At 39.6% G+C, this 26134-nt stretch overlaps 3 protein-coding genes across 3 annotated transcripts in view; all 3 read left to right on the forward strand.

Annotated features, from left to right (window-relative positions):
* LOC115727986 (disease resistance protein L6-like) overlaps window positions 1-26134 on the forward strand; it is a 449825-nt gene that overhangs the window by 40109 nt on the left and 383582 nt on the right. The gene's annotated exons all lie outside the window — the stretch shown is intronic.
* LOC125314725 (cytosolic sulfotransferase 12-like) lies at window positions 11556-12846 on the forward strand. Its single transcript, XM_048277661.1, has one exon. It carries the CDS (start codon window positions 11556-11558, stop codon window positions 12558-12560), a length of 1005 nt encoding a protein of 334 aa, XP_048133618.1. The 3' UTR covers window positions 12561-12846.
* Window positions 16728-18018, forward strand: LOC125314726 (cytosolic sulfotransferase 12-like). The gene has a single exon (XM_048277662.1). The coding sequence runs from the start codon at window positions 16728-16730 to the stop codon at window positions 17730-17732; it is 1005 nt and encodes a 334-aa protein (XP_048133619.1). The 3' UTR covers window positions 17733-18018.

Genomic DNA, 26134 nt, shown 5'->3' on the forward strand with positions numbered 1-26134 from the left:
AGCTTATGGATTTATCTTCTGTTCTTCTTTTCAATTCGTATTTACTTTTGCTGTGTGATTTACGAACACTCTAGTTCGTATTTGTATGTCGTCCGACCGATTGAGTTGCTAAATGAAGGATGTTTATGTCTTGGACAGAAAAGAAAAATTTCTCTGTTCTGTTTCCCTTAGAAGTGAACAAAACAACGTAACGTTGTATCATGGAACTTTTATAGCGAAACAAAACTGTCATTTAGAATTATCCAGTTTGGTTGCTGTTGCTTCTTCTGGGCGGGCTTCCATCAATTTGTTTTGAGTTTCATACTTTACATGGTGCAATCAAGATGGCGTCATCTTGGCCAATTGACAATTCAACCGCACTTACGGACAACAAAGGTAAAAATGGCCAACTTGTCCCATGGATGTGTGCCTTTTTTGGGACATTAGAACCGCAGATGTACGTGTGTTCTGTTATGTGCCTTCCTTTGGTACGTTTTGGAAATTTAAGTTGTCCCACTGGAAAAGCTTGTGTCTCTTTCGGTGGTTAGCAAATTTAGATAACAGGACACTAATCTGCGGCCCTTGACTTATGTGGAAGTTGAATATGGTGTCGGTAAAGAGGGATGGAACTGTCAAGACTGGCTGAGTAGCAGAAAATAGAGGCAGAGGAGGTGGTACTACTGATCAGAGGTGCTTGGAGCTCGGGAAGGGGTACCGCAAATGGAGGCAGAGGAAGGGGCATAGCCTCAAGCTCGGGAAAGGGACCGGCTACGAGTTCATGTACGCAGAGGTTCAAGCTCGGCAGGAGCAAGTGAAGCTACCCAAGTACTTAGATTCTTAGTCTGGTACAATGGTTTTTCACAAATATTAAATTGGTGAAGGATAAAATTGAACCATCTTTCCTGTTAGTTTCTTTTAAAACAGGTCATGCAATAAGGCTTCAAAGAACATCACTTATGCAGACTTTGCATATAGCAACAAAACTTGGTAATGGACCTAGCAGATACAGCATCTTGTCTCTAGTTTTAATAGTGGTTGCACGAGCTCTGATGTCTCACCGAATAACGAAGATTTTCTCTTCCAAATGTTAGATTTGTGTTTGTTCAACCCGCTTTGGTTGTTTCCGCAGGGCGATGGTGTAGAGGAAGCCAAACCTAGGCATGCACCGCCCACCGGCAACACCGTAATTACTAGAGAAGGAATGTCTAGAATATACTCATCACTGATGATAATAGGAAATGCAGTGATTGGCTGATGATATTTTGCTTGATAGAACCGTTCTTATGGAAGAAGTGTGTGCTTAACCCTATTGGAGCTCTGTTGATTCTCCTTGTTTTCTGAATTTGGCTTTACATTTTAGTATACTAGACTTCGCCCTACTTCGATTTTCTTTGCTATGGAAGTATATGTACTTTTCATGTGTCCTTTCAAGCAATGAATACAATTTTCTTTAGGGGAAAAAAAAAACTTACATTCGTGTCAGCTCGCTTAATTCTATCAAGACCCGACCAAAGATCTCTGCGGCACAAAATTGTTAATCCATTTTTGAAAACCTTGGATCCACCGAGGAGGTTGGGACCCACGTGGGCTCATCACTGTTATTTTAGAGTTATTTGATTTCACGCATCATAATATATGTTGAATTAGGGAAATGCTTCCCTAATAGTCTTACAATCTTGTCGGTTATTTCTAATCGTAGATTCACACACCATCGCCGTGTGTTTTGCATAAAGCACTCGTTAATTAAAAAATTATGAGGTCAAAAATATTGACAGTCTTGCTAAACTATTAGGGTAACTGCTCCCCGTTGAATTAAACCCAAAAAAATTACAATCGAAAAGAGAGAGCACTTAGCAAATTCAACTCGTTTCCTTGGCTGACTTCAACAATTGTGTGCCACTTTATTGTTCATTCCTTTCAATTTCCACGAACAAGGAACATTTTATTCAAACCAGATTTTCATCTAATGGCTTCAAGCTCGAGACACGTTATAGCATTTGAATTGCAGTCAGATGATGTGTTAGATTTGCATATCAAACTAAGGGCGTGGTTAATTTATTGAAAGCTTCTTGTTGCTGGAAAGTATTTTCAAGAAATCCGATTTCAGAGAAAGTGGATCATTTTCTAGTATTTGCATGTACTGGAAACGAAGTACGGAAATAAGTTTCATAGAGCTTGATAACTAGTAAACAGACCAGTAAAAGACAACGATTCTAAGGGACCTAGGCTACAAACTTTACTCAGCATATGCGAAATTGATATTTCTTTTCTCCATCCATTGCATTACCCGCAATTGAGGTAGAAAGACATTGATGGAACACAATTACATCAACTTACTCAGTTAAGCGCACCAATGCATGTAAAAAGAATTAACAAAGATTGATCCCCGTGAAATCAACTTGGAAACAAGTCAAACATGCACATCATAGTTAAATATATTAGAAAGGAAACAAAAGCATTCATGAACCATGGAGAACGTATGTAGCCCCAATTTATCTGGGAGCCAAAAGAATGAAAGGTTCGGTGGTAAGTTGACCCAACCATCACAAGAAAATTAATTTCCCCTGATTGTGTAGTGTAACAAGGAAAAACCAAATGTACAGGACATTGACAAATAGAACATATGAGTCTGTATTTCACCTATGACAATCTCCCTCTCTCTTATGTTAATTTGTCATTAGATTTTCATCGTTCTCGGCGAAGGTGCCTGTATCGGACTGGTTTTTTGGCCACCGTATCAGACTGGTTGAAAGGGTAAGGAAAAAAAAATCGAAAAAGTAAGTGTGCATATATCAAACTTTAAACCATACAAATGCTCTTACTTAAGACCTTCCGCAGTTAGTGATATTATATGGAGTATATCGAACATTTGACGATAAGGGACTTATGGTGACTTTAACCCTTGTTGATCAAACAAAAGGATTACATTAAACATTTATGAATAGTTCGAAAACAGAAAAATTATCAAAAAATTCATAAATTTGTTGTAGTTATAACAATTAAGTTATAAACCTTCTGTTGACACCTAAATTTTGATTTTTCTTAAATTATTTATTTTCACAAAAATGAGAATTAGCCTTGATTCTCACAAAAAAAAAATTAGTTTTCATGTATTGCTATATAACTTAAGCATGCATTGCATTTGTGTTATTTCGCGCCGATGACGAGATTTGGATCCGGATTGACATGCGGAAGACCGGAGCCCATATTCCATAATTCGGCCATCATAAGGGAGCAAGTGTCGAAAATCACAAGGCCTTAGGGGCTAATTTTCAGTCCATTAAATTTTGATTTCGAAAAAGGCCTTTTAATTAAAGTTTACTAATCAAAATAAGGCCAAAACTTAAGCCCGCATTATCAGATTTTGACCTAGGGTTTCTCTGTATAAACATGGCTAGGTCACATGACAGAAAGGGGGGGCCACACATAATTCACATACGGCAGAAACTTTTGAGGGAGAGAGAGAGACACACACACAAGAAGAGATCAAGAAGGGAGCTTGAGCCAAGCGACCTTCAGGATCTTGACGAGAAACGTCGCCAATCTTCGTCATAGCCGCTGCCAAGCCCTCGTTGAGAAGAATCGCTAGTCCATGATGTGAAGCCGATCTCCACCGAGCCATCTTCTGACAAGTCCCTACAATGTTACAAGGAACCTCAATAACGGCACTTCTCTGGTGTTCCCGAGAATGCTACAACCAGCGGAAGAATCCTAGATGAGATTTTTGCTTTAGATCTCCATCAACGTGATCCCATGAAGCACTGTGGATTCATGCCACTATCTTGAATTCTCATAGTTTTTCTTTTTGTTGCTCACTAACCATAAAAAAAAAGATGAAGTAGAGGAAAAAATTCTAATTTTTTTTGTGCAGGTATAGTGGACGAATCCAAGAAATCCAGAGAGAGAATTTTCGCGTTCTTCATGCTCAGGAAATAGAGTGGTGGTGGTGATGAAAGAAGCAGGTGAAGACAAAAGCCTTGCAGGTTCTGTTCGTGGATCCAAGCGGTTGAGATCACGGTTCACAAGCATCGACGAACGACTACGTTGTTGGCTTGTCCTCACCACAAGTTGTGGTCTTGTCATGCACAATACGCCGATCGTTATCGAGATGAAATCGCATTGACAAACAACTATTGCGAGTAACATAAAGCTTTGCCGAGCAATTGTAAAAAAACAATTGAAAGGCTTTTCAAGCACGACCAAGCTTCATGAGATGAGCCGACGATATGCTGCTTTCCGCATTGATCTGGTCATCGACGCAGCCGTTGCACCTCACTCCCCCTACGAACGCCAACCGGGCTGCTCTCTTGTTGTTCTTGCTCAAATTACGAGCTGTCCCATGGCTAAGAGGAGCCATCAATGTTTCGGTCATTATGTCTAAATCATTGATTTGTCTTCTTTTAGGTGCTGTCCTAACTTTGTTAATATCATTGTAGATTTCATGGTTTATTTGATGCTTTCAAAGTGATATCTTTTGGGCAGATGAGAGGAGAAACAAGAAGTAATACCCAACTTCCACGAAGAAAGCCAAGTGGATCTTAAAGTGCACATTCTGGGGAGAGGATTATCGATGCCGATGTATCCTTCCGAGTCGCTCGAGATATTGAGCCAATTTACCGAACCGGTCCAAGAGTCCTAGCCTCATCCGCAAGCCGTCCGAGTCGTGCCGAAATTCAACTTGGAAAGCTATTCGTAAGATTACGTAACAAGTTTATCTCTAGAATATTTAAAATATTTGTTGCCTAATCTTTGAATATTCGCATATCTTCGGCATATCCGGACAATCTGTGGGTAAGAGATTGTCTTGCTTGTATATATCTTTTCAAATTGGGAATTATTCGAATTTTTTTTCAAAGTTCAATGAGATAATTGTCTCTTTTGAAAGATGTAAACCTTGGCGGATAAGGTAAGGTGGGTTTTTAAATTTTCAGTATTATCCCCACTGGATTTTCGAAAATTAATTGCCATATATCCTCGCGGATTGACATACATCTTTTTGATTTGGGAATTATCTGAGTATATCTTCAAAATCTTAAAAGATAATTGTCTAATTTTAAAAGATTGACAAACGGTGGATGGGCAAGTGGTTCCCATGTAGGTTTTCGGCTACCCATGTAATTTTTGAAATTTCATTGTGATTTGGTGGTTGATTTGTACATCATGTTCGCTTATTTCTTTTTATTTGCTCATTTATCATGTATGTTTATTTTATTCGATTGTTTTTTATTTGTTATAAAATTTGCACAATTTTAAACAAACATGCCCATAATACATGCTCCCCTTTGTGCCTAGACCCGTCGAAAAAATAAATCGCACGCCTTAGCCACGATCTCGTGAAATGGGATGATGATTTAGTATAGAAATTCGTATTCCGCCCTTCGGCAAAAGGGATGATGTTTTTCTATACACATATCCGCATACTGGTTCGAATTCTCGAGTATGTAGCGGATAAAATCTCGCTCTAGCCCGGATCTTTGGGAATGAGAGGATTTTCCAAAAAATAGAAAATTAAAGGTATATTATGGGCATTTTTGTTTATTTTTGTTCAGATTTTTGATTGCTTTTGAATGTTTTCTTTTATTACCGAAAATACCAAAAAAATCATCATCTGTGCGCATAATATATGGTCCTCATGTCACATTTTTCCAATTAATCATCAAATTCACATTGATCAATCGGAAAGGCTTTTTCATGAAATTGGTACCGAAAGGGCGTTAATTTTTAATTAACGTAACCAAGTCCCCGAACCCAATCTCTCTGGTTCGTAGAGATAAAATAGTTCTCCCTCTATTTTATATAGGTTTCTAATCAACCTACCTTAAATGATTAGTGGCGGCTCCAATTGAATTTTTTTTTTCATGAATAAACCTAAGTTGCGATTCGGTAGGACTTGGGAGGGTCCGAATTAGGTTAGTTGATTTAATTGACCCGATAATCCGTTAGCCTGATTTTTAGGTCGCGACACCTTCTTGTTTTTTGCCAATTCATTGCTAAACCTTTTGCATTTATCCCTATTCGAGCTATTTGGCCAACTTTGGCCAGCCGATTGACATGATAATTGTAAATAATATTTTCGCATTTTTTCAAATATTATATTTATGTTTTTATCTTTTTTTTTTTTCTCTTCTCATTCTTCTTGCAACTAGCCACAAGATTGGCGACTAGACATAAGAGAGGCCCGGTGAGGTCGACCTCGCCGGGCAAGGCTAGCTCCACCAAGCGACAGTGAGGTCGAGCCTTGCCATGGCTAGGCAAGGTTGAGCTCACCAAGCAATGGCGAGGTCGAGCCTCGGCGGCCTTCGCCTTCGGGCTGGTCGCCAATCCGGTGACCAGCAAAAGGGAGAAGGAGAAGAGGAAAAAAAGAAAAAAAAAGAAAATTAAAATATCATTAAAAATTATCATGTCATTGTCAGTCAAAATTGATTGAATGAATAGAATTAACTAAATTAAAAGGTTTAGGACTAATTTGGCATGCGTACAATAGATTTATGATTTTATTTTGTTGACAATTTTCCCCAATATCTTTATAGTGTGTCAATATTTCTTCTTCAATTATATAAAAATTTGAAATGTTTCACAATAAGACGATTTTAAAAAATCATTTAAATGTTAATTATTTTCATGCACGCAGTATGTTAGTTTAAATCTACATCACATACTTATCTAAAGTTGAAACTTAGTCATTAGATTGAAAATCCAATAAGCACTACGGATATTCTCTTGGACATCTAAATATTTAATCCTAAATGCATGCGTAACTAATACATGGTATCTGTGCCGTACAGGATTTTTGGGTAAATATGCAAAACGTTTGATATGTTTCAACTGCATATATTGTTTGGCAATCCCATCGAACTTGTTCCTTCGCAGATTTCCTTCACAATCCGATTCCACCTTGGAGTACGTAAGTCCAAGCGAGGGATTTGGGTTTGCTGGTGGAATAAAGAGAGAGAACCAAGATGTCACCCCCGATTCGGTGACATATGAAGGATTGATTGCTGACATGAAAAATTTCAGGTTTCGTTTGAAGAAAATGTGAGTTGAGACTCCTGGCGTATCTTGCAATTTGCTCATAGAGATCCGTAATGATGAGCAAGTGAAGGGAATGGTGCAACTAGCATCCGATAGAGGACCGATTCATTTGTACGTCAAGGGAGGAGTTGATAGTGAGTGGGAGGGAGAATACGATGCCGAGATGATGGAAATGTTGACAGAGGAATGGACAATGAAGAATGACGTGTATTCCGATGAGGTCGGGGCTAGGTGCGATATTGTTGGGATTTAGTTACAAAAAATCCCATAAGAAGTTGAATGAGAAATGAATGATGGAGAGTCCCACATGGGAAAAAGAGTAGATGGAAGATGGGTTTAAATATTAGAACCTCACAAATAGGTTTGGGCCCGAAGGGGTGCCCCACTTTTGTGGAAGGGAGAGGACCTACGCAAAGCTAGGTTGGCCCACATGCTTGTGCTGCCGCCCGCCGACCGGCTTGCCTAGATCTTCGTAAGGTGGTTGTTGGTGAGGGCTTCATTGCCCTCGCCACATTTGACGATCTCGGCTTGCCACCCATAATGGTAGGGAAAAACAATAGAAAGAGAAAGGAAAATAAATATATAAATAAAAATTATTACAAATTGTCCACATCACCATCAGCTAGTCAAATGGATTGAATTGGTACAAATGTAAAATATTTAAGATTAAATTGACAAAAGAAAATATTTATAATTGAATTGGCATAATTGTAATATGTTTAGGACTTTTTTTTTTTGTAATTCTCCTGTGTAAATTGGAGTCGTTTTGACAATTGAGAATTGTGTATTTTGAGTGATTGTAATTTCCTCTTGTTGATTATGGTCGAATATCTCGTGAATTTCTCTCCACGGAGTTGACACGTTGGACCAAACTACATAAATACTTTGTATCAAGATTATTTTCAGTTTTTATTTATTGACGATTGTTTGCATTTGTTTCGCCCTTTGGCCGTCTCACATGACGTTAGCTTTTAAAGCATAATTTTTCATATTAAAAAGAAATTATACACATAAATTTAATCAAACGGCACGTTATTTTATTTATCAAAAAAACTCAAATAGAAAAATATGATAATTCTTGTCCCTTTCATCAATCCCGACATAGCTATTAGCGCCCATCCCGATAAGAAAAGTTTTGGGACGAGAAAAATTTTCTATACTTCTTGGATTAAGGTGGTCTATCAAATTTTCATAAGTGTAGAGTGAAGGCACTATAGAAGACAGACAAGAAAGCTCAGTTGATTGCACCATCAATTGTAACCAAATCGGTGGTGCCTCGACATTGCACCCGCACAAGACTAGATGCTATATCTTAAACCGGTGAATGCCCGCCAGTGAGGGTGTTGCGATCCTTGCCAGGTCTACGCTAGGGCGGCGACGCCCTTGCCGGATCGGGGGGAGAGGTTGCGTGCCCTCCCCTGGCCGGTGAGAGTTGGATGGCCCAAAGTTGGGAGGGGGAAAAACTAAAGAAAAGAAAAGAAAAAAGACAAATATTTGAAAAATATTATGCAGATGGGTTGAGTCGAGTTTGGGTCGACTTGAATATGGTCCGACCCATAATGACCCATTTAATCCATTTTGACCCATGTTAATGCAATACATATTCTTTTTTTTTTTTGGTAAAAAATGTAATCCATATATATTTTTTTGGTCGAAATAAACTTCACTCATTACTAACTCGAAGATGGACAACAAGAGCTTCCGAAGTCAAAACATAAAATCAACCATAGGGAATGGGGAGGTTTGGAAATCCAATAAGGCGGAAGGGAGTCTGTTCTGTGGGCCTCCGCCACCCAATCCGCGGCCTGGTTTGATTCTATGGGCTCAAATATAACAATAACGTTTTGCAACCGGGCCAATAGTGAGATGCAATCATTTACAATTAGTCGAGCAGTCCATGGAGTTTCCTGTCGGCTCGATAAGCAGTTCACCCCTGATAGTTTCGAGCGCGCATGGTAACACTTTAGAAATTCCATTTCTCAGCCAGAAGCCCATCTGGCAGAGAAATGTGTTTGATAAAAACCCGATCGAAGTAGAAATTCGTTTGGTAAAAAAATTGACTTCCGATCGGATTTTTCACTTCCGACAAGATTTTTCACTTCTGATTGGATTTTTAGCCAATTTTGAGAAGTAAAAAATTTTAAATTCTCGGCTCTAGAATGACTTCTTGCACCACATCCGCCTCCGTTGACCACCGTTGCTGTGACTGCGGGCCGCCGCCGACCGCCGACCACAGCCACCACAGCTGCGTCCGGCCACCGCCGACCGCCGCCGACCACCGCCATTGCCTCCGCCAACCACCGTTGCTTTGACCGCCAACCACAGCCGCCGCCGCCGCCGGTCCCTCGCGATCGCCGCCGACCCCCGTCGACCTCCACCGCCAACCACCGCCACCCGCCACCGCCCACCACCGCCGATCCCCGCCGACCACCGCGGACCACCGCCGGCCGCCGCCGCCGACCACGGCGGACCACCGCCGCCAACCACCGCTGACCACCATCGCCATCGACCATCGCTGCCGAAGATTTTATTAATAATGTTTCAAAATCAGAAATTTTCAACCGTTATCAAACGAATTTTTTCGATCAGAAGTCAATCTGGAGCAGAAGTAGAAAAATCAACTTCTACTTTTGAGGAGAAGTAGATAAATCAACTTCCGATAAGAAGTTAATTTCTCAAGAAGAAGTGTTTTCATGCGCACCCTTATCTATTGGTATTTGCACGCCCGGATCAGTTCCACAACTCAGTTCAGTTCGTGCACCTCGTCTTCTTCAGCCTCAACAGTGCCTCCCTCACAGCTAGGGTTTCGGCGACAAGGACGGAAGGAGCGTGGATCTCCTTTGCGAATCCATCCGTGATGAGGCCGTGACTGTTCCTGCATATGCCCGCGACTGAACCGATCAAGGTAGAGTAGCACCATGAGCTATCCATGTTAAATTTGAAGCCGTTTGTGGGCGGGGAGGTCCACTGTGCTGGTGGGTGTCTATTTCCTCTTACTGTTATGCCCTTTCTCGGATTCGACTTGGCATAAAGATTATTCATCAAGATTGCTTCTTCTGCGTATGCTCTAGGGTTGGGTCGCCAGGCTTGGAAAACCCACTGGTTGCGCGCCTTCCATATCAACCACAATACTCCTGCAAACAAAGCTTTCTGATCTGGGTCGACTTTGGGGGTGAGATTTTCCAAGACCCATTTGTCAATTCGGGTGGTTTTTCTAGGGGATTTTCGAGACTAGTTCTAGAACTTCTATTGCACTTATCTCGAAATTTTTACAGATGTTCAACAGGTCATTCGCCCCAAACAAAATAAAAAATTTGTAGGCTCGGTCCAATTATTTGTGATGAGCCGTTCCATGCGAATGGATAACATTTTCGATATTCGACCCCACAATGGAAGCAGAGGACTAGAACATGACGTGATTAATGTGGCACATGCTATCAACGAACCCATACCTGCACACCCATCTTCTATCACCAGCATACGTTTTTGGTGAAATGTAGATATTTGTGATGTCTATCTAGGCAACAAACCAATCAAAAAGTTGGTGAGAGAAAAATATGAATACCATGGAGTTGGATAAAAAATCAGGTTAAAAATAGTGTCTCGAACTTCACACTCAATCTTGGGGCTAAACTTGCTGAGTGTTCTTAATCGTTTCCCCGGCTGGTCAATTGAATCCGAAGTGTTGTAATTTTAACTAGGAGAGTCCTAAATGTTTTCAAAAGAACTTGCAATGACTGTCCTTAGCGCATACAATGATTGACATTTTTCCGCAGTAAAATAAGTCAACTCTGACCAATGATGAGTTAAAGGACTTCACCGCATAATTTTAAAACGTTAGTCTTAATTGACAAAAATTAAAACATTTAAGACTTTCGCAAAGGTTTATCATCCTACGCATATCTGCATCGCCTATGGTTCTAACTAGTAAGTGAAGATTATCTGCTATTACTTGGTCGACCTGATTCATGTGGCGAATCAATTAAATTTATGTGATATGACTTAGATAAAAGCCTCCACCTACATCATATCAAGAAAATGACAAATTCTTTTGAGTTGCCCCAAATAATTTCGAACAATTATCAACTGGTAGCATCATGACTGTTACTGCGTTTTTTTTTCTTGTGAGAAGTAAGCCATAATCATTCATTGAGACTTAATATAAGCAAATTGTTAAACATTTGTTTGCAAATTTATCGGTGAGTTACCAACAAAATAATGACTTTAACGTACTTTTCCGTAGTAGATCATCAACTGTTTTCAAAATTTTCAAGTGAGCTTGTCTAGTAGTTAGTGAGTTACATGAAAGCATTAATTATGCTACGCGTATGAAAAGTTTTAGTTCAAATTTTGTAAAGATGTAACCAGAAAACATTTAATGTATAAATTTTATGAGACACCCAACATCATCTTCATATAAGATTTTGTTTCAAGTTTCAGACCATGTCCCAGCAATGATCTTTCTCATGCAAGAAGGCTCTATTTAAGAAACATCAACTAACTCTCCACTCTAGTTCTCCACCTCCTCCACCACCACCACCACCATGCAAGCCTCTCAATCTCCTCCTTCAGACGATGTAAGGTACTGGCGAGACGATGACATGCCGCAAGCAGTCAAGGACTTGGTCTCCTCTCTCCCTTCAGAAGAAAACTGGGTCACCAACACTCTTCGCTTGTACCAAGGCTTCTGGTTCCCCTCTTGGCGGTTGAATGGCATCGTCAATTGCCAAAACCACTTCCAAGCTCACCCCTCTGACATCCTCCTCGTCACCAACCCGAAATCCGGTACCACCTGGCTAAAGGCCATCCTCTTCGCTCTTTTGAACCGTACCAAGTACTCGAACTCTGACTCACAACAACGCCACCCTCTCCTAACCCAAAACTCCCACGAGATCGTGCCCTACTTGGAGAACAAGCTCCATCTCGAGCAAGAAAATCCCGATCTCTCTGCTTTAGCGTCCCCGAGGCTCTTCGCCACCCACTTGCCTCACTCCTCACTTCCCCAGTCGGTGAGCGACTCCAAGTGCAAGCTGGTTTACCTGGTTCGGAACCCTAAGGACACCTTCATCTCAATGTGGCACTTCCTCAACAAGATGAGGCCGGAAGAGAAGGGCCAGATTTCGATCCAGGAGTGCCTCGACAAGTTTTGTCGAGGGGTGAGCCCTTATGGGCCTTACTGGGATCATGTGCTGGGTTACCACAAAGCGAGCTTGGAGAAGCCAGAGAAGGTATTGTTCGTGACGTACGAACAGATGAAATTGGACCCGCATGCTCATGTGAGGAGGTTGGCCGATTTCGTGGGGTGTCCATTCAGCGAAGAAGAACTGAGGGACGGGACGGTGGAGGGTATACTGAGGATGTGTAGCTTCGACAATTTGAGAGCATTGGAGGTGAATAAGAGCGGGAAGCTGTGGAATGGAGTCGAGACCAAGTTGTTCTTCAGGAGAGGCGAGGTTGGAGATTGGGTGAATTACATGAGTGCTGAAATGGGGGAGAGAATTGACGGTGTCATGGACGAGAAGTTGCATGGTTCTGGTTTGAAGCTTTGAAGTTGGGATAAATTAGAAGGGAGTGTCTGCGGGCCATTGATGAAGCTTCACCTCCATAGAGAGATGTTTCAAGGTTGTGATTCTAAGTGTTCATGTACTTGGCCAACACGTAGTTGACTAATAAAACGCTGCCTTCTTTCTCACTGCGAGCTTATGGATTTATCTTCTGTTATTCTTTTCAATTCGTTTTACTTTTGCTGTGTGAATTATAAACACACTGGTTCGTATTTGTATGTCGTCCGACAGATTGAGTAGCTAAACGAAGGATGTTTGTGTCTTGGAGAGAAAAGAAAAATCTCTATTCTGTTTCGCCTATAAGTGAACAGAACAACGTTGTATCATGGAACTTTTATAGCGAAACAAAACTGTCATTTAGAATTATCCAGCTTGGTTGCTGTTGCTTCTTCTGGGCTGGCTTCCATCAATTTGTTTTGGGTTTCATAGGTTACATGGTGCAATCAAGATGACTTCATCTTGGACAATTGACAATTCAACCGCATTTACGGACGACGAAGGTAAAAATGGCCAACTTGTCCCATGGACATGTGTGCCTTTTTTGGGACATTAGAACCGTATATGTACTTGTGTTCTGTAATGTGCCTTCCTCTTGTACGTTTTGGAAATTTAAGTTGTCCCACTGGAAAAGCTTGTGTCTCTTTAGGTAGTTAGCAAATTTAGATAATAGGACACTAATCTGCAGCCCTTGACTTCTGTGGAAGTTCACTATGGTGTAGGTAAAGAGGGATTGAACTGTCAAGACTGACCCAGTAGCAGAAAATAGAGGCAGAGGAGGTGGTCCTACTGATCAGAGGTGCCTGGAGCTCGGGATGGGGTACCGCAAATGGAGGTAGAGGAAGGGGCATAGCTTCAAGTTCAGGAAAGGGACCGGCAACGAGGTATTGGTTCTTTAGTATTGTTGGGAAACTGCACAGTTAGTATTGAATGCGAGCCTAAATTTTTTAATTGAATCAATTTAATTCTAACTTTTGAGGAAAAGTGTAATTATACCCTCTTGGTCAAAGCTTCGCTTGATTTATTTGATGTGTCAACCTAATCATGGCTGATTGTCTTATGCGTAGGAGCGATGGTGCGGCATGAATTAAAATTGCATAAAAGAACAGTTTTTGTTCATGGATAAACGGCGTCGGTGCTTGGTCGACCGGCTGATGCCTCGCCAATTGCCGATGAACGAGGCGGCACTAGATCCAACCACATCTTTTATTGAATGTGGACGGGAGAGGGAGTGGGGACACCCTATTTATCTCATGTCTTAGTCAAATTATTGCATCTTGAGGACCGGAGCCATGTGCACAGCTTTTTTTCCAATGATAGAGCTCTATCGATTGGGAATCCAATGAAGATATCCACATCTCTTTACAGCCTGAAAGAAAGGAGCAACAAGTGGTTCCAGGAACACAAGCCACCATGAAGCGACAAGTGGAGGTTGCTTTGCCAACGACTTTAGGCCGGTTTCTATATCTCTTTACATTTGATGATATGCTTTAAATTTTGTTATTGTCTCTCTGTTCTTGTTCTTTTTTAAAAATTAAATATTGATGCGAGTTTAATAAAAAAATTTCCTACTATTGTCAAAGGGCAACATCGATTCACAGCTTTCTTTGCCTTTGTTTCTAAGAAAGAAAGGGCTGAGTCTCCCACCAATAATTCTGAGTTGGATGGGCATGCCTTTTCAGGACATCTTCTTCGGCGGATACCGATGAGAACTTTGATGGTACAAGACTCTCCACTTCATCATCAAAATGTGTCCACCTCAAACGCCGTCCAGAAATGTCTTCTGTGTTGTTCTTGAAATTGCATTCGAAATCTTTCTTCTTCTTTATTTATGTTGAACAACTCATTGTCCTATTGCTTGTGTAAAGACAAGATAGAAAAAGATAAGATATTTCGACCTAAACAATTTTAAAGATAACGGATGTAGAAAATACCAGCTTGACAACTTTAGGTTCACGCTCGACATGAGCAAGTGAAGCTACCCAAGTACTTAGATTCTTAGTCTGGTACAATGGTTTTTCACAAATATTAAGTTGGTGAAGGATACAATTGAACCATCTTTCCTGTTGGTTTCTTTTAAAACGGGTCATGCAATAAGGCTTCAAAGAACATCACTTATGCAGACTTTGCATATAGCAACAAAACCTGGTGACGGAGCTAGCAGTTGCCGCATTTTGTCTCCTGTTTTAATAGTGATCACACGGGCTCTTAGGTCTCGCTGAATAATGAAGATTTTCTCTTCCAAATGTTATATTTGTGTTTGTTCAACCCATTCTGGTTGTTTCCGTATGGTGATGATGTAGAGGAAGGCAAACCTAGGTGTGCACCATCAACTGGCAACACCGTAATTGCTAGAGAAGGAATTTCTAGTGTATGCTCATCACCGACGATGATAGGAAATCTAGTAATTGGCTGCTGATATTTTACTTGATAGATCCGTTCTTATGGAACAATTGTGTGTTTAACCCCGTTGGAGCTCTGTTGATTATTCTTGTTTTTTGAATTTGGCTTTACATTCTAGTATTCTAGACTTCGCCCTACTTCGTTTTTCTTTGCTATGGAAGTATATGTACTTTTCATGTACCCTTTTAAGCAATGAATACAATTTTCATTCGGAAAAAAAAAAAAACTTACATCGGTGTCAACTCGTTTAATTCTATCAAGATCCGACCAAGAAAAGAAAACATTCAATCAAGATCTGTGCGGCCCAAAATTGTTAATCCATTTTTGAAAACCCTGGATCCACAGAGGAGGTTGGGACCCATGTGGGCTCATCACTGTTATTTTAGAATTATTTGATTTCATGCGTCATAATATATATTGAATTAGGGAAGTGCTTTCCTGACGATCTTACAGTACTGTCGGTTATTTCTGATCGTAGAACAACACACCATCACCGCGTTTTTTTGTATAAAGCACTCATTAATTAAAAAATAATGATAGTATCGTCGGATTATCAAGATAGGAGCTCCTGTTGAATTAAACTTAAAACAATTACAATCGAAAAGAAAGACTAGAACATGACGTGACTAATGTGGCACATGCTATCAACGAACCCATACCTGCACACCCATCTTCTATCACCAGCATACGTTTTTGGTGAAATGTAGATATTTGTGATGTCTATCTAGGCAACAAACCAATCAAAAAGTTGGTGAGAGAAAAATATGAATACCATGGAGTTGGATAAAAAATCAGGTTAAAAATAGTGTCTCGAACTTCACACTCAATCTTGGGGCTAAACTTGCTGAGTGTTCTTAATCGTTTCCCCGGCTGGTCAATTGAACCCGAAGTGTTGTAATTTTAACTAGGAGAGTCCTAAATGTTTTCAAAAGAACTTGCAATGACTGTCCTTAGCGCATACAATGATTGACATTTTTCCGCAGTAAAATAAGTCAACTCTGACCAATGATGAGTTAAAGGACTTCACCGCATAATTTTAAAACGTTAGTCTTAATTGACAAAAATTAAAACATTTAAGACTTTCGCAAAGGTTTATCATCCTACGCATATCCGCATCGCCTATGGTTCTAACTAGTAAGTGAAGATTATCTGCTATTACTTGGTCGACCTGATTCATGTGGCGAATCAATTAAATTTATGTGATATGACTTAGATAAAAGCCTCCACCTACATCATATCAAGAAAATGACAAATTCTTTTGAGTTGCCCCAAATAATTTCGAACAATTATCAACTGGTAGCATCATGATCTGTTATCGTTTTTTTTCTTGTGAGAAGTAAGCCATAATCATTCATTGAGACTTAATATAAGCAAATTGTTAAACATTTGTTTGCAAATTTATCGGTGAGTTACCAACAAAATAATGACTTTAACGTACTTTTCCGTAGTAGATTATCAACTGTTTTCAAAATTTTCAAGTGAGCTTGTCTAGTAGTTAGTGAGTTACATGAAAGCATTAATTATGCTACGCGTATGAAAAGTTTTAGTTCAAATTTTGTAAAGATGTAACCAGAAAACATTTAATGTATAAATTTTATGAGACACCCAACATCATCTTCATATAAGATTTTGTTTCAAGTTTCAGACCATGTCCCAGCAATGATCTTTCTCATGCAAGAAGGCTCTATTTAAGAAACATCAACTAACTCTCCACTCTAGTTCTCCACCTCCTCCACCACCACCACCACCACCATGCAAGCCTCTCAATCTCCTCCTTCAGACGATGTAAGGTACTGGCGAGACGATGACATGCCGCAAGCAGTCAAGGACTTGGTCTCCTCTCTCCCTTCAGAAGAAAACTGGGTCACCAACACTCTTCGCTTGTACCAAGGCTTCTGGTTCCCCTCTTGGCGGTTGAATGGCATCGTCAATTGCCAAAACCACTTCCAAGCTCACCCCTCTGACATCCTCCTCGTCACCAACCCGAAATCCGGTACCACCTGGCTAAAGGCCATCCTCTTCGCTCTTTTGAACCGTACCAAGTACTCGAACTCTGACTCACAACAACGCCACCCTCTCCTAACCCAAAACTCCCACGAGATCGTGCCCTACTTGGAGGACAAGCTCCATCTCGAGGAAGAAATTCCCGATCTCTCTGCTTTAGCGTCCCCGAGGCTCTTCGCCACACACTTGCCTTACTCCTCACTTCCCCAGTCGGTGAGCGACTCCAAGTGCAAACTGGTATACCTGGTTCGGAACCCTAAGGACACCTTCATCTCAATGTGGCACTTCCTCAACAAGATGAGGCCGGAAGAGAAGGGCCAGATTTCGATCCAGGAGTGCCTCGACAAGTTTTGTCGAGGGGTGAGCCCTTATGGGCCTTACTGGGATCATGTGCTGGGTTACCACAAAGCGAGCTTGGAGAAGCCAGAGAAGGTATTGTTCGTGACGTACGAACAGATGAAATTGGACCCGCATGCTCATGTGAGGAGGTTGGCCGATTTCGTGGGGTGTCCATTCAGCGAAGAAGAACTGAGGGACGGGACGGTGGAGGGTATACTGAGGATGTGTAGCTTCGACAATTTGAGAGCATTGGAGGTGAATAAGGGCGGGAAGCTGTGGAATGGAGTCGAGACCAAGTTGTTCTTCAGGAGAGGCGAGGTTGGAGATTGGGTGAATTACATGAGTGCTGAAATGGGGGAGAGAATTGACGGTGTCATGGACGAGAAGTTGCATGGTTCTGGTTTGAAGCTTTGAAGTTGGGATAAATTAGAAGGGAGTGTCTGCGGGCCATTGATGAAGCTTCACCTCCATAGAGAGATGTTTCAAGGTTGTGATTCTAAGTGTTCATGTACTTGGCCAACACGTAGTTGACTAATAAAACGCTGCCTTCTTTCTCACTGCGAGCTTATGGATTTATCTTCTGTTATTCTTTTCAATTCGTTTTACTTTTGCTGTGTGAATTATAAACACACTGGTTCGTATTTGTATGTCGTCCGACAGATTGAGTAGCTAAACGAAGGATGTTTGTGTCTTGGAGAGAAAAGAAAAATCTCTATTCTGTTTCGCTTATAAGTGAACAGAACAACGTTGTATCATGGAACTTTTATAGCGAAACAAAACTGTCATTTAGAATTATCCAGCTTGGTTGCTGTTGCTTCTTCTGGGCTGGCTTCCATCAATTTGTTTTGGGTTTCATACGTTACATGGTGCAATCAAGATGACTTCATCTTGGACAATTGACAATTCAACCGCATTTACGGACGACGAAGGTAAAAATGGCCAACTTGTCCCATGGACATGTGTGCCTTTTTTGGGACATTAGAACCGTATATGTACTTGTGTTCTGTAATGTGCCTTCCTCTTGTACGTTTTGGAAATTTAAGTTGTCCCACTGGAAAAGCTTGTGTCTCTTTAGGTAGTTAGCAAATTTAGATAATAGGACACTAATCTGCAGCCCTTGACTTCTGTGGAAGTTCACTATGGTGTAGGTAAAGAGGGATTGAACTGTCAAGACTGACCCAGTAGCAGAAAATAGAGGCAGAGGAGGTGGTCCTACTGATCAGAGGTGCCTGGAGCTCGGGATGGGGTACCGCAAATGGAGGTAGAGGAAGGGGCATAGCTTCAAGTTCAGGAAAGGGACCGGCAACGAGGTATTGGTTCTTTAGTATTGTTGGGAAACTGCACAGTTAGTATTGAATGCGAGCCTAAATTTTTTAATTGAATCAATTTAATTCTAACTTTTGAGGAAAAGTGTAATTATACCCTCTTGGTCAAAGCTTCGCTTGATTTATTTGATGTGTCAACCTAATCATGGCTGATTGTCTTATGCGTAGGAGCGATGGTGCGGCATGAATTAAAATTGCATAAAAGAACAGTTTTTGTTCATGGATAAACGGCGTCGGTGCTTGGTCGACCGGCTGATGCCTCGCCAATTGCCGATGAACGAGGCGGCACTAGATCCAACCACATCTTTTATTGAATGTGGACGGGAGAGGGAGTGGGGACACCCCATTTATCTCATGTCTTAGTCAAATTATTGCATCTTGAGGACCGGAGCCATGTGCACAGCTTTTTTTCCAATGATAGAGCTCTATCGATTGGGAATCCAATGAAGATATCCACATCTCTTTACAGCCTGAAAGAAAGGAGCAACAAGTGGTTCCAGGAACACAAGCCACCATGAAGCGACAAGTGGAGGTTGCTTTGCCAACGACTTTAGGCCGGTTTCTATATCTCTTTACATTTGATGATATGCTTTAAATTTTGTTATTGTCTCTCTGTTCTTGTTCTTTTTAAAAATTAAATATTGATGCGAGTTTAATAAAAAAATTTCCTACTATTGTCAAAGGGCAACATCGATTCACAGCTTTCTTTGCCTTTGTTTCTAAGAAAGAAAGGGCTGAGTCTCCCACCAATAATTCTGAGTTGGATGGGCATGCCTTTTCAGGACATCTTCTTCGGCGGATACCGATGAGAACTTTGATGGTACAAGACTCTCCACTTCATCATCAAAATGTGTCCACCTCAAACGCCGTCCAGAAATGTCTTCTGTGTTGTTCTTGAAATTGCATTCGAAATCTTTCTTCTTCTTTATTTATGTTGAACAACTCATTGTCCTATTGCTTGTGTAAAGACAAGATAGAAAAAGATAAGATATTTCGACCTAAACAATTTTAAAGATAACGGATGTAGAAAATACCAGCTTGACAACTTTAGGTTCACGCTCGACATGAGCAAGTGAAGCTACCCAAGTACTTAGATTCTTAGTCTGGTACAATGGTTTTTCACAAATATTAAGTTGGTGAAGGATACAATTGAACCATCTTTCCTGTTGGTTTCTTTTAAAACGGGTCATGCAATAAGGCTTCAAAGAACATCACTTATGCAGCCTTTGCATATAGCAACAAAACCTGGTGACGGAGCTAGCAGTTGCCGCATTTTGTCTCCTGTTTTAATAGTGATCACACGGGCTCTTAGGTCTCGCTGAATAATGAAGATTTTCTCTTCCAAATGTTATATTTGTGTTTGTTCAACCCATTTTGGTTGTTTCCGTATGGTGATGATGTAGAGGAAGGCAAACCTAGGTGTGCACCATCAACTGGCAACACCGTAATTGCTAGAGAAGGAATTTCTAGTGTATGCTCATCACTGACGATGATAGGAAATCTAGTAATTGGCTGCTGATATTTTACTTGATAGATCCGTTCTTATGGAACAATTGTGTGTTTAACCCTGTTGGAGCTCCGTTGATTATTCTTGTTTTTTGAATTTGGCTTTACATTCTAGTATTCTAGACTTCGCCCTACTTCGTTTTTCTTTGCTATGGAAGTATATGTACTTTTCATGTACCCTTTTAAGCAATGAATACAATTTTCATTCGGAAAAAAAAAAAAACTTACATCAGTGTCAACTCGTTTAATTCTATCAAGATCCGACCAAGAAAAGAAAACATTCAATCAAGATCCGTGCGGCCCAAAATTGTTAATCCATTTTTGAAAACCCTGGATCCACAGAGGAGGCTGGGACCCATGTGGGCTCATCACCGTTATTTTAGAATTATTTGATTTCATGCGTCATAATATATATTGAATTAGGGAAATGCTTTCCTGACAGGCTTACAGTCTTGTCAGTTATTTCTGATCGTAGAACAACACACCATCACCGCGTTTTTTGTATAAAGCACTCATTAATTAAAAAATAATGATAGTACTGTCGGATTATCAAGATAGGAGCTCCTGTTGAATTAAACTTAAAACAATTACAATCGAAAAGAAAGCGCCCTTGGCAAATTCAACTCATTTGCCGCCAAGAAAGAAGATCCGCACACGTGCCGTCGGGCGACTACCACATCACGGTCAAGCAAAAAACTAGTGCTATCATAGCGGAGGAATCAATTTATATGCTTTGATCTAGTTTTATTTCTTCTTCCTCTGTGCACATAAATCTAACTGAAAGCATATGGCAAGAGTAAAGAATCACCGGCATATTCTTGATTTGGTAACATATCCCGTTTGACCTTTTTTTCCCCTCCATATTTGTTTCTGGTGATTGAGAAGGTATGCATAAGATGAATAGGCACATGAGATTCAAAACTTAGGCATTAGAGAAAACAATAAAATAGGCAGAACAAGAAAACAAATTGGACACCAAATTTATACATTTCCAAGAGGAATCTAAGTTCGAGTGTGCCAACATATTTAGTTGGATTCACCTTCACTCAAAAGCTTAAGCCAATGAGTTATGGGTCAACTAGGATATATTAATTGCTCAATACCGCACCAATTCTCCGATGTGGGATTTCTCTAGTACAACTCACACGTGTACCTTAACAGTTTCCTTGGCTAACTTTGTGTGCCACTTTATTGTTCGTTCTTTTCAATTCGACGAACAAGGAACATTTTATTCGGGTCGGGTTTTCATCTAATGGGTTCAAACTCGAGACACATTATAGCATTTGTATTGCAATCAGATAATGTGTTACATCTGCATATCAAACTAAGGGCGTGGTTAATTTATTGAAAGCTTCTTGTTGCTAGAAAGTGTTTTCAATAAGTTCGATTTCAGAGAAAGTGGATCATTTTCTAGTAGTTGCTTGTACTGGAAACGAAGTATGGAAATAAGTTTCATAGAGCTTGATAACTAGTAAATAGACCAGTAAAAGACAACCATTCTGAGGGACCTGGGCTACAAACTTTACTCAGCATATGCCAAATTGGTATTTATTTTCTCCATCCATTGCATTATCTGCAATTGAGGCAGAAAGACATTGATGGCACACAATTACATCAACTTACTCAATTAAGCGCACCGATGCATGTAAAAAGAATTAACGAAGATTGATCCTCGTGAAATCAACTTGGAAACAAGTCAAACATGCACATCATAGTTAAATATATTAGAAAGGAAACAAAAGCATTCATGAACCATGGAGAACGTATGTAGCCCCAATTTATCTGGGAGCCAAAAGAATGAAAGGTTCGGTGGTAAGTTGACCCAACCATTACAAGAAAATTAATTTCCCCTGATTGTGTAGTGTAACAAGGAAAAACCAAACGTACAGGACATTGACATAAAGAACATATGAGTCTGTATTTCAACTATGAAAATCCCCCTCTCTCTTATGTTAATTTGTCATTAGATTTTCATCGTTCTCGGCGAAGGTGCCTGTGTCAGACTGGTTGAAAGGGGGAAAAAAAAACGAAAAAGTAAGTGCGCATATATCAAACTTTAAACCTTACACATGCTCTTTCTTAAGACCTTCTGCAGTTAGTGATGCTATATGGAGTATATTGAACATTTGACGATAAGGGACTTATGGTGACTTTAACCCTTGTTGATCAAACAAAAGGATTACATTGAACATTTATGAATAGTTCGAAAACAGACAAATTATCAAAAAATTCATAAATCTGTTGTAGTTATAACAATTAAGTTATAAACCTTCTTGTTTTTTGCCAATTCATTGCTAAACCTTTTGGATTTATCTCTATTCAGTCTACTGGCCGACTTTGACCGGCCGATCGACGTGATAATTGTAAATAATATTTTCGTATTTTTTCAAATATTATATTTATGTTATTATTTTTTTATTTCTTTTTTTCCCTTCTCATTCTTCTTCCAACCGGCCACAAGATTGGCGACTAGACATAAGAGAGGCCCGGTGAGGTCGACCTCGCCGGGCAAGGCTAGTTCCACCAAGCAGCGGTGAGGTCGAGCCTTGCCATGGCTAGGCAAGGTTGAGCTCGCCCAGCAATGGCGAGGTCGAGCCTTGCTGGCCTTCGCCTTCGGGCTGGTCGCCAATTCGGCAACTAGCAAAAGGAAGAAGGAGAAGAGGAAAAAAAAAAAAAAAAAATTAAAATATCATTAAAAATTATCATGTCATTGTCAATCAAAAGTAACCGAATGAATATAATTAACTAAATTAAAAGGTTTAGGACTGATTTGGCATCCGTACAATAGATTTATGATTTTATTTTGTTGATAATTTTCCCAATTATCTTTATAGTGTGTCAATATTTCTTCTTCAATTATATAAAAATTTGAAATGTTTCACAATAAGACGATTTTAAAAAATCATTTAAATGTTAATTATTTTCATGCATGCAGTATGTTAGTTTAAATCTACATCACATACTTATCTAAAGTTGAATGAAACTTAGTCATTAGATTGAAAATCCAATAAGCACTACGGATATTCTATTGGACATCTAAAGATTTAATCCTAAATCTGTCTGTAACTAATACATGGTATATGTGCCGTGCAGGATTTTTGGGTAAATATGCAAAACGTTTGATATGTTTCAACTGCATATATTGTTTGGCAATCCCACCGAACTTGTTCCTTCGCAGATTTCCTTCACAATCTGATTCCACCTTGGAGTACAGAAGTCCAATGAGGGATTTGGGTTTTCCGGTGGAATAAAGAGAGAGAACCAAGATGTTGTCACGACCTAAAAATTGGTTTTTTTCAAGTTAACGGATTATTAGGTTAATTAGATTAACTAACCTAATTCGGACTCTCCCAAATCCTACCGAATCGCAACTTAGGTTCAATTACATGCCAAGATTTTAAATTGGAGCCGCCACTAATCTTTTATGGTAGGTAGATTAGAAACCTAAATAAAGTATTAGAGAGAAAATACTTTATTTCATATGAACCAGAGATTAAATGGATTCGGGGACTTGGTTACATTAACTTTTCAATTAATGCCCTTTCGGTACCCGATTTTCATGAAAAATCCTTAGTTTGATGATTTGAATTAATTTTTTTTTGGGTTTTCTTTTATTAAATGCAATGCTAATGCAACTTACCTATATGACATGTGAGATGTAATGACATGGCAAAAATACGTGACATGGCATAATGACGTGGCAAATATGCATGACAAGGAAAATATAATAATGCAAACTAAACTATAATGCTATGCAACGTGGATGGTATTTTTTTGGTATATTTTTGTGTATTTTCGGATTCATGAAAAAATAAAGGTAAAAACTACTCTAATGTGAAGTAATATCTAATTTAACTTAAGAAATTGATTTCTCAAAGCCCTAATTTTATTAGACATTATTTTCATGCAAAAAGTGAAGAGAAATGTGATTTAGCTTAAGAAAACGTGACATCTTTTTTTGGGATTTTTTAGGAATTTATTTAAACCATGAAAACAATGAAATTTGAACAAAAATAAACAATATTGCCCATAAAACATCGTTAAATCCGAAATTCCGATTTTTATTCACAACATCCCCCGAGATTAGGGTTAGCAAGTGAATATATTATAGAATTACCGTCGTCCCTATATACATAGGGCAAACCTTGAAATTCTATTTAGGAATTAGCGATCCACTCCTCGAGATCGAGAATTTGATATCTAATTCACACGTATGGGCACGATCGTACTTCGAGATCGAAGTCATATGTTGCCTTTAATGTACGTTTTCCGAGGGACAAGGCACAATTGGGGAGCATGTGTTATGGGCAGTTTTGTTTAAAGATGTGCAAATATTTATTGAATTTTTAAAATCCTTAAGGGATTCTGAAATTTTCAAGGAGATAAGCTCCTATCCAAAAAGGATCGACATCTTTTAAAAATTAGAAAGATTATCTTCTGAAATTTTTCAAAGTATATCAGATAATTTCCCGAATTTTAAAGATGCGTTCAATATCTAAAAAAAAAAAATCAGATTGAATCTTGAGTTATTTGAATATTCCGAAAATATATCAATATTCTACAAGACATGATTGCCTCAAAATCCAGTGTGTTCTTATCCCTAAATGCTCTAATTTTCGAATTTTCCAAGGATCATCAAATTATACAGAAATGCTCAAGATAAAGATTGTGGTTCGGATCCTTCGAAATCCGAACTGCAAGATAATTAAAATCTAGAAATATATATCGACCGAAGATAACATGCTCAATATATTCTCAAATTCGAAAAAAAGTTAAGTGATCAGATTCACCAAATAAACAAATCAAACAAGCAATCTTCAACATATCGACGAATCAAGCAAAAGGTCGCACATGATCATAAAATCAAGTGCCAAAAAAATGATCATCAGCAAATAAACGACACGAGGGACGGCCAAATCGAACGCTAAACGGCAGCGAACCTCAACCCTAAACAGCGGCTGATTTTAACAATGAATAGCAACAAGTTTTTACATTTAACAGTTGTAGCTTCCGTCATTAAACTGCAGCAAGTTCCAGTACTTAACAGCATGCAAAAACATCCTAAACAGCAGGAATTCCTCCCTAAAACAGTAGCCAAAAAAGTGCTAAAACAACGGTGATTTCAACATGAAAACAACAATGATTTCAGCAAGAAAATTGCAGCGAAACATCATGTGAATAAAGCGAACAACAACATTGAACAGAGGCAAAAACAGCAGCAATTTTGTATCGTTAATGGCAGTAAAAATCAAACATCAAACCATGGCGAATTTAGCATTAAACAGCATGAAACAGCGATGGTTTTTAGTGTGAAACAGCAGCAAAAACAAGATAAAAAACATGCTTGAATCAAGGCTGAAAGTATACGAAGATTACCTTAGTTCGCGAGACAAAACTCGGACCAATTCGATGCAAAAACGCCTATGGACAGCAGCTTCGATCGCGCCTCGTTCTCCTCTTCTTGCGCTTGCCTTTTGTCAGCCGTGTGTGCCTTTTCCTTGGTCTCCCTCAATCTCACGTGAATCTCAATTTTCCGAATCCAAAAATCTTCCTTTAACCCTAGGCATAAAGATGTATTTACAGAGAAAACTAGGGCTTTGAGTTGTAGGGTTTAAACCGTTAGATCAAAAGCTCCAATTAGATATCGATCGTTAGATCGAAAATTCTGATCTTGAAGAGTCCTATTGGACTTAGACTCTTAAAATTTTCGGCCAAATGAATGAGGAGGGAGAAATGGGCTATTTTTCAATGTTTTATGGGCTCGTTTTGTGATTTCGGACTCACCTAGACCTTAACTAATAAAATGGGTAATTAATTAAGGCCTTTTTTGCAATTTTAAGATCTCAAACGGGTTGTTTTGAGTCCAAAATCATAGTAAAAAATTCTGCACCCTCCCTAATGACTTTCGGGTCGATTTTAACTCGGTCGTCCGTTGGAATCATGCTTAATTGACTCATCTCTGGACCTACCCGACATGACGAAAAA

This window comes from Rhodamnia argentea, chromosome 4 (assembly GCF_020921035.1).
Source record: "Rhodamnia argentea isolate NSW1041297 chromosome 4, ASM2092103v1, whole genome shotgun sequence".
Taxonomy (NCBI): Eukaryota; Viridiplantae; Streptophyta; class Magnoliopsida; order Myrtales; family Myrtaceae; genus Rhodamnia; species Rhodamnia argentea.

Bases quoted from the DNA above. Each gene is read 5' to 3' on its own strand.
- LOC125314726 (XM_048277662.1), top strand. From the start codon at position 16,728: ATGCAAGCCTCTCAATCTCCTCCTTCAGACGATGTAAGGTACTGGCGA.
- LOC125314725 (XM_048277661.1), top strand. From the start codon at position 11,556: ATGCAAGCCTCTCAATCTCCTCCTTCAGACGATGTAAGGTACTGGCGA.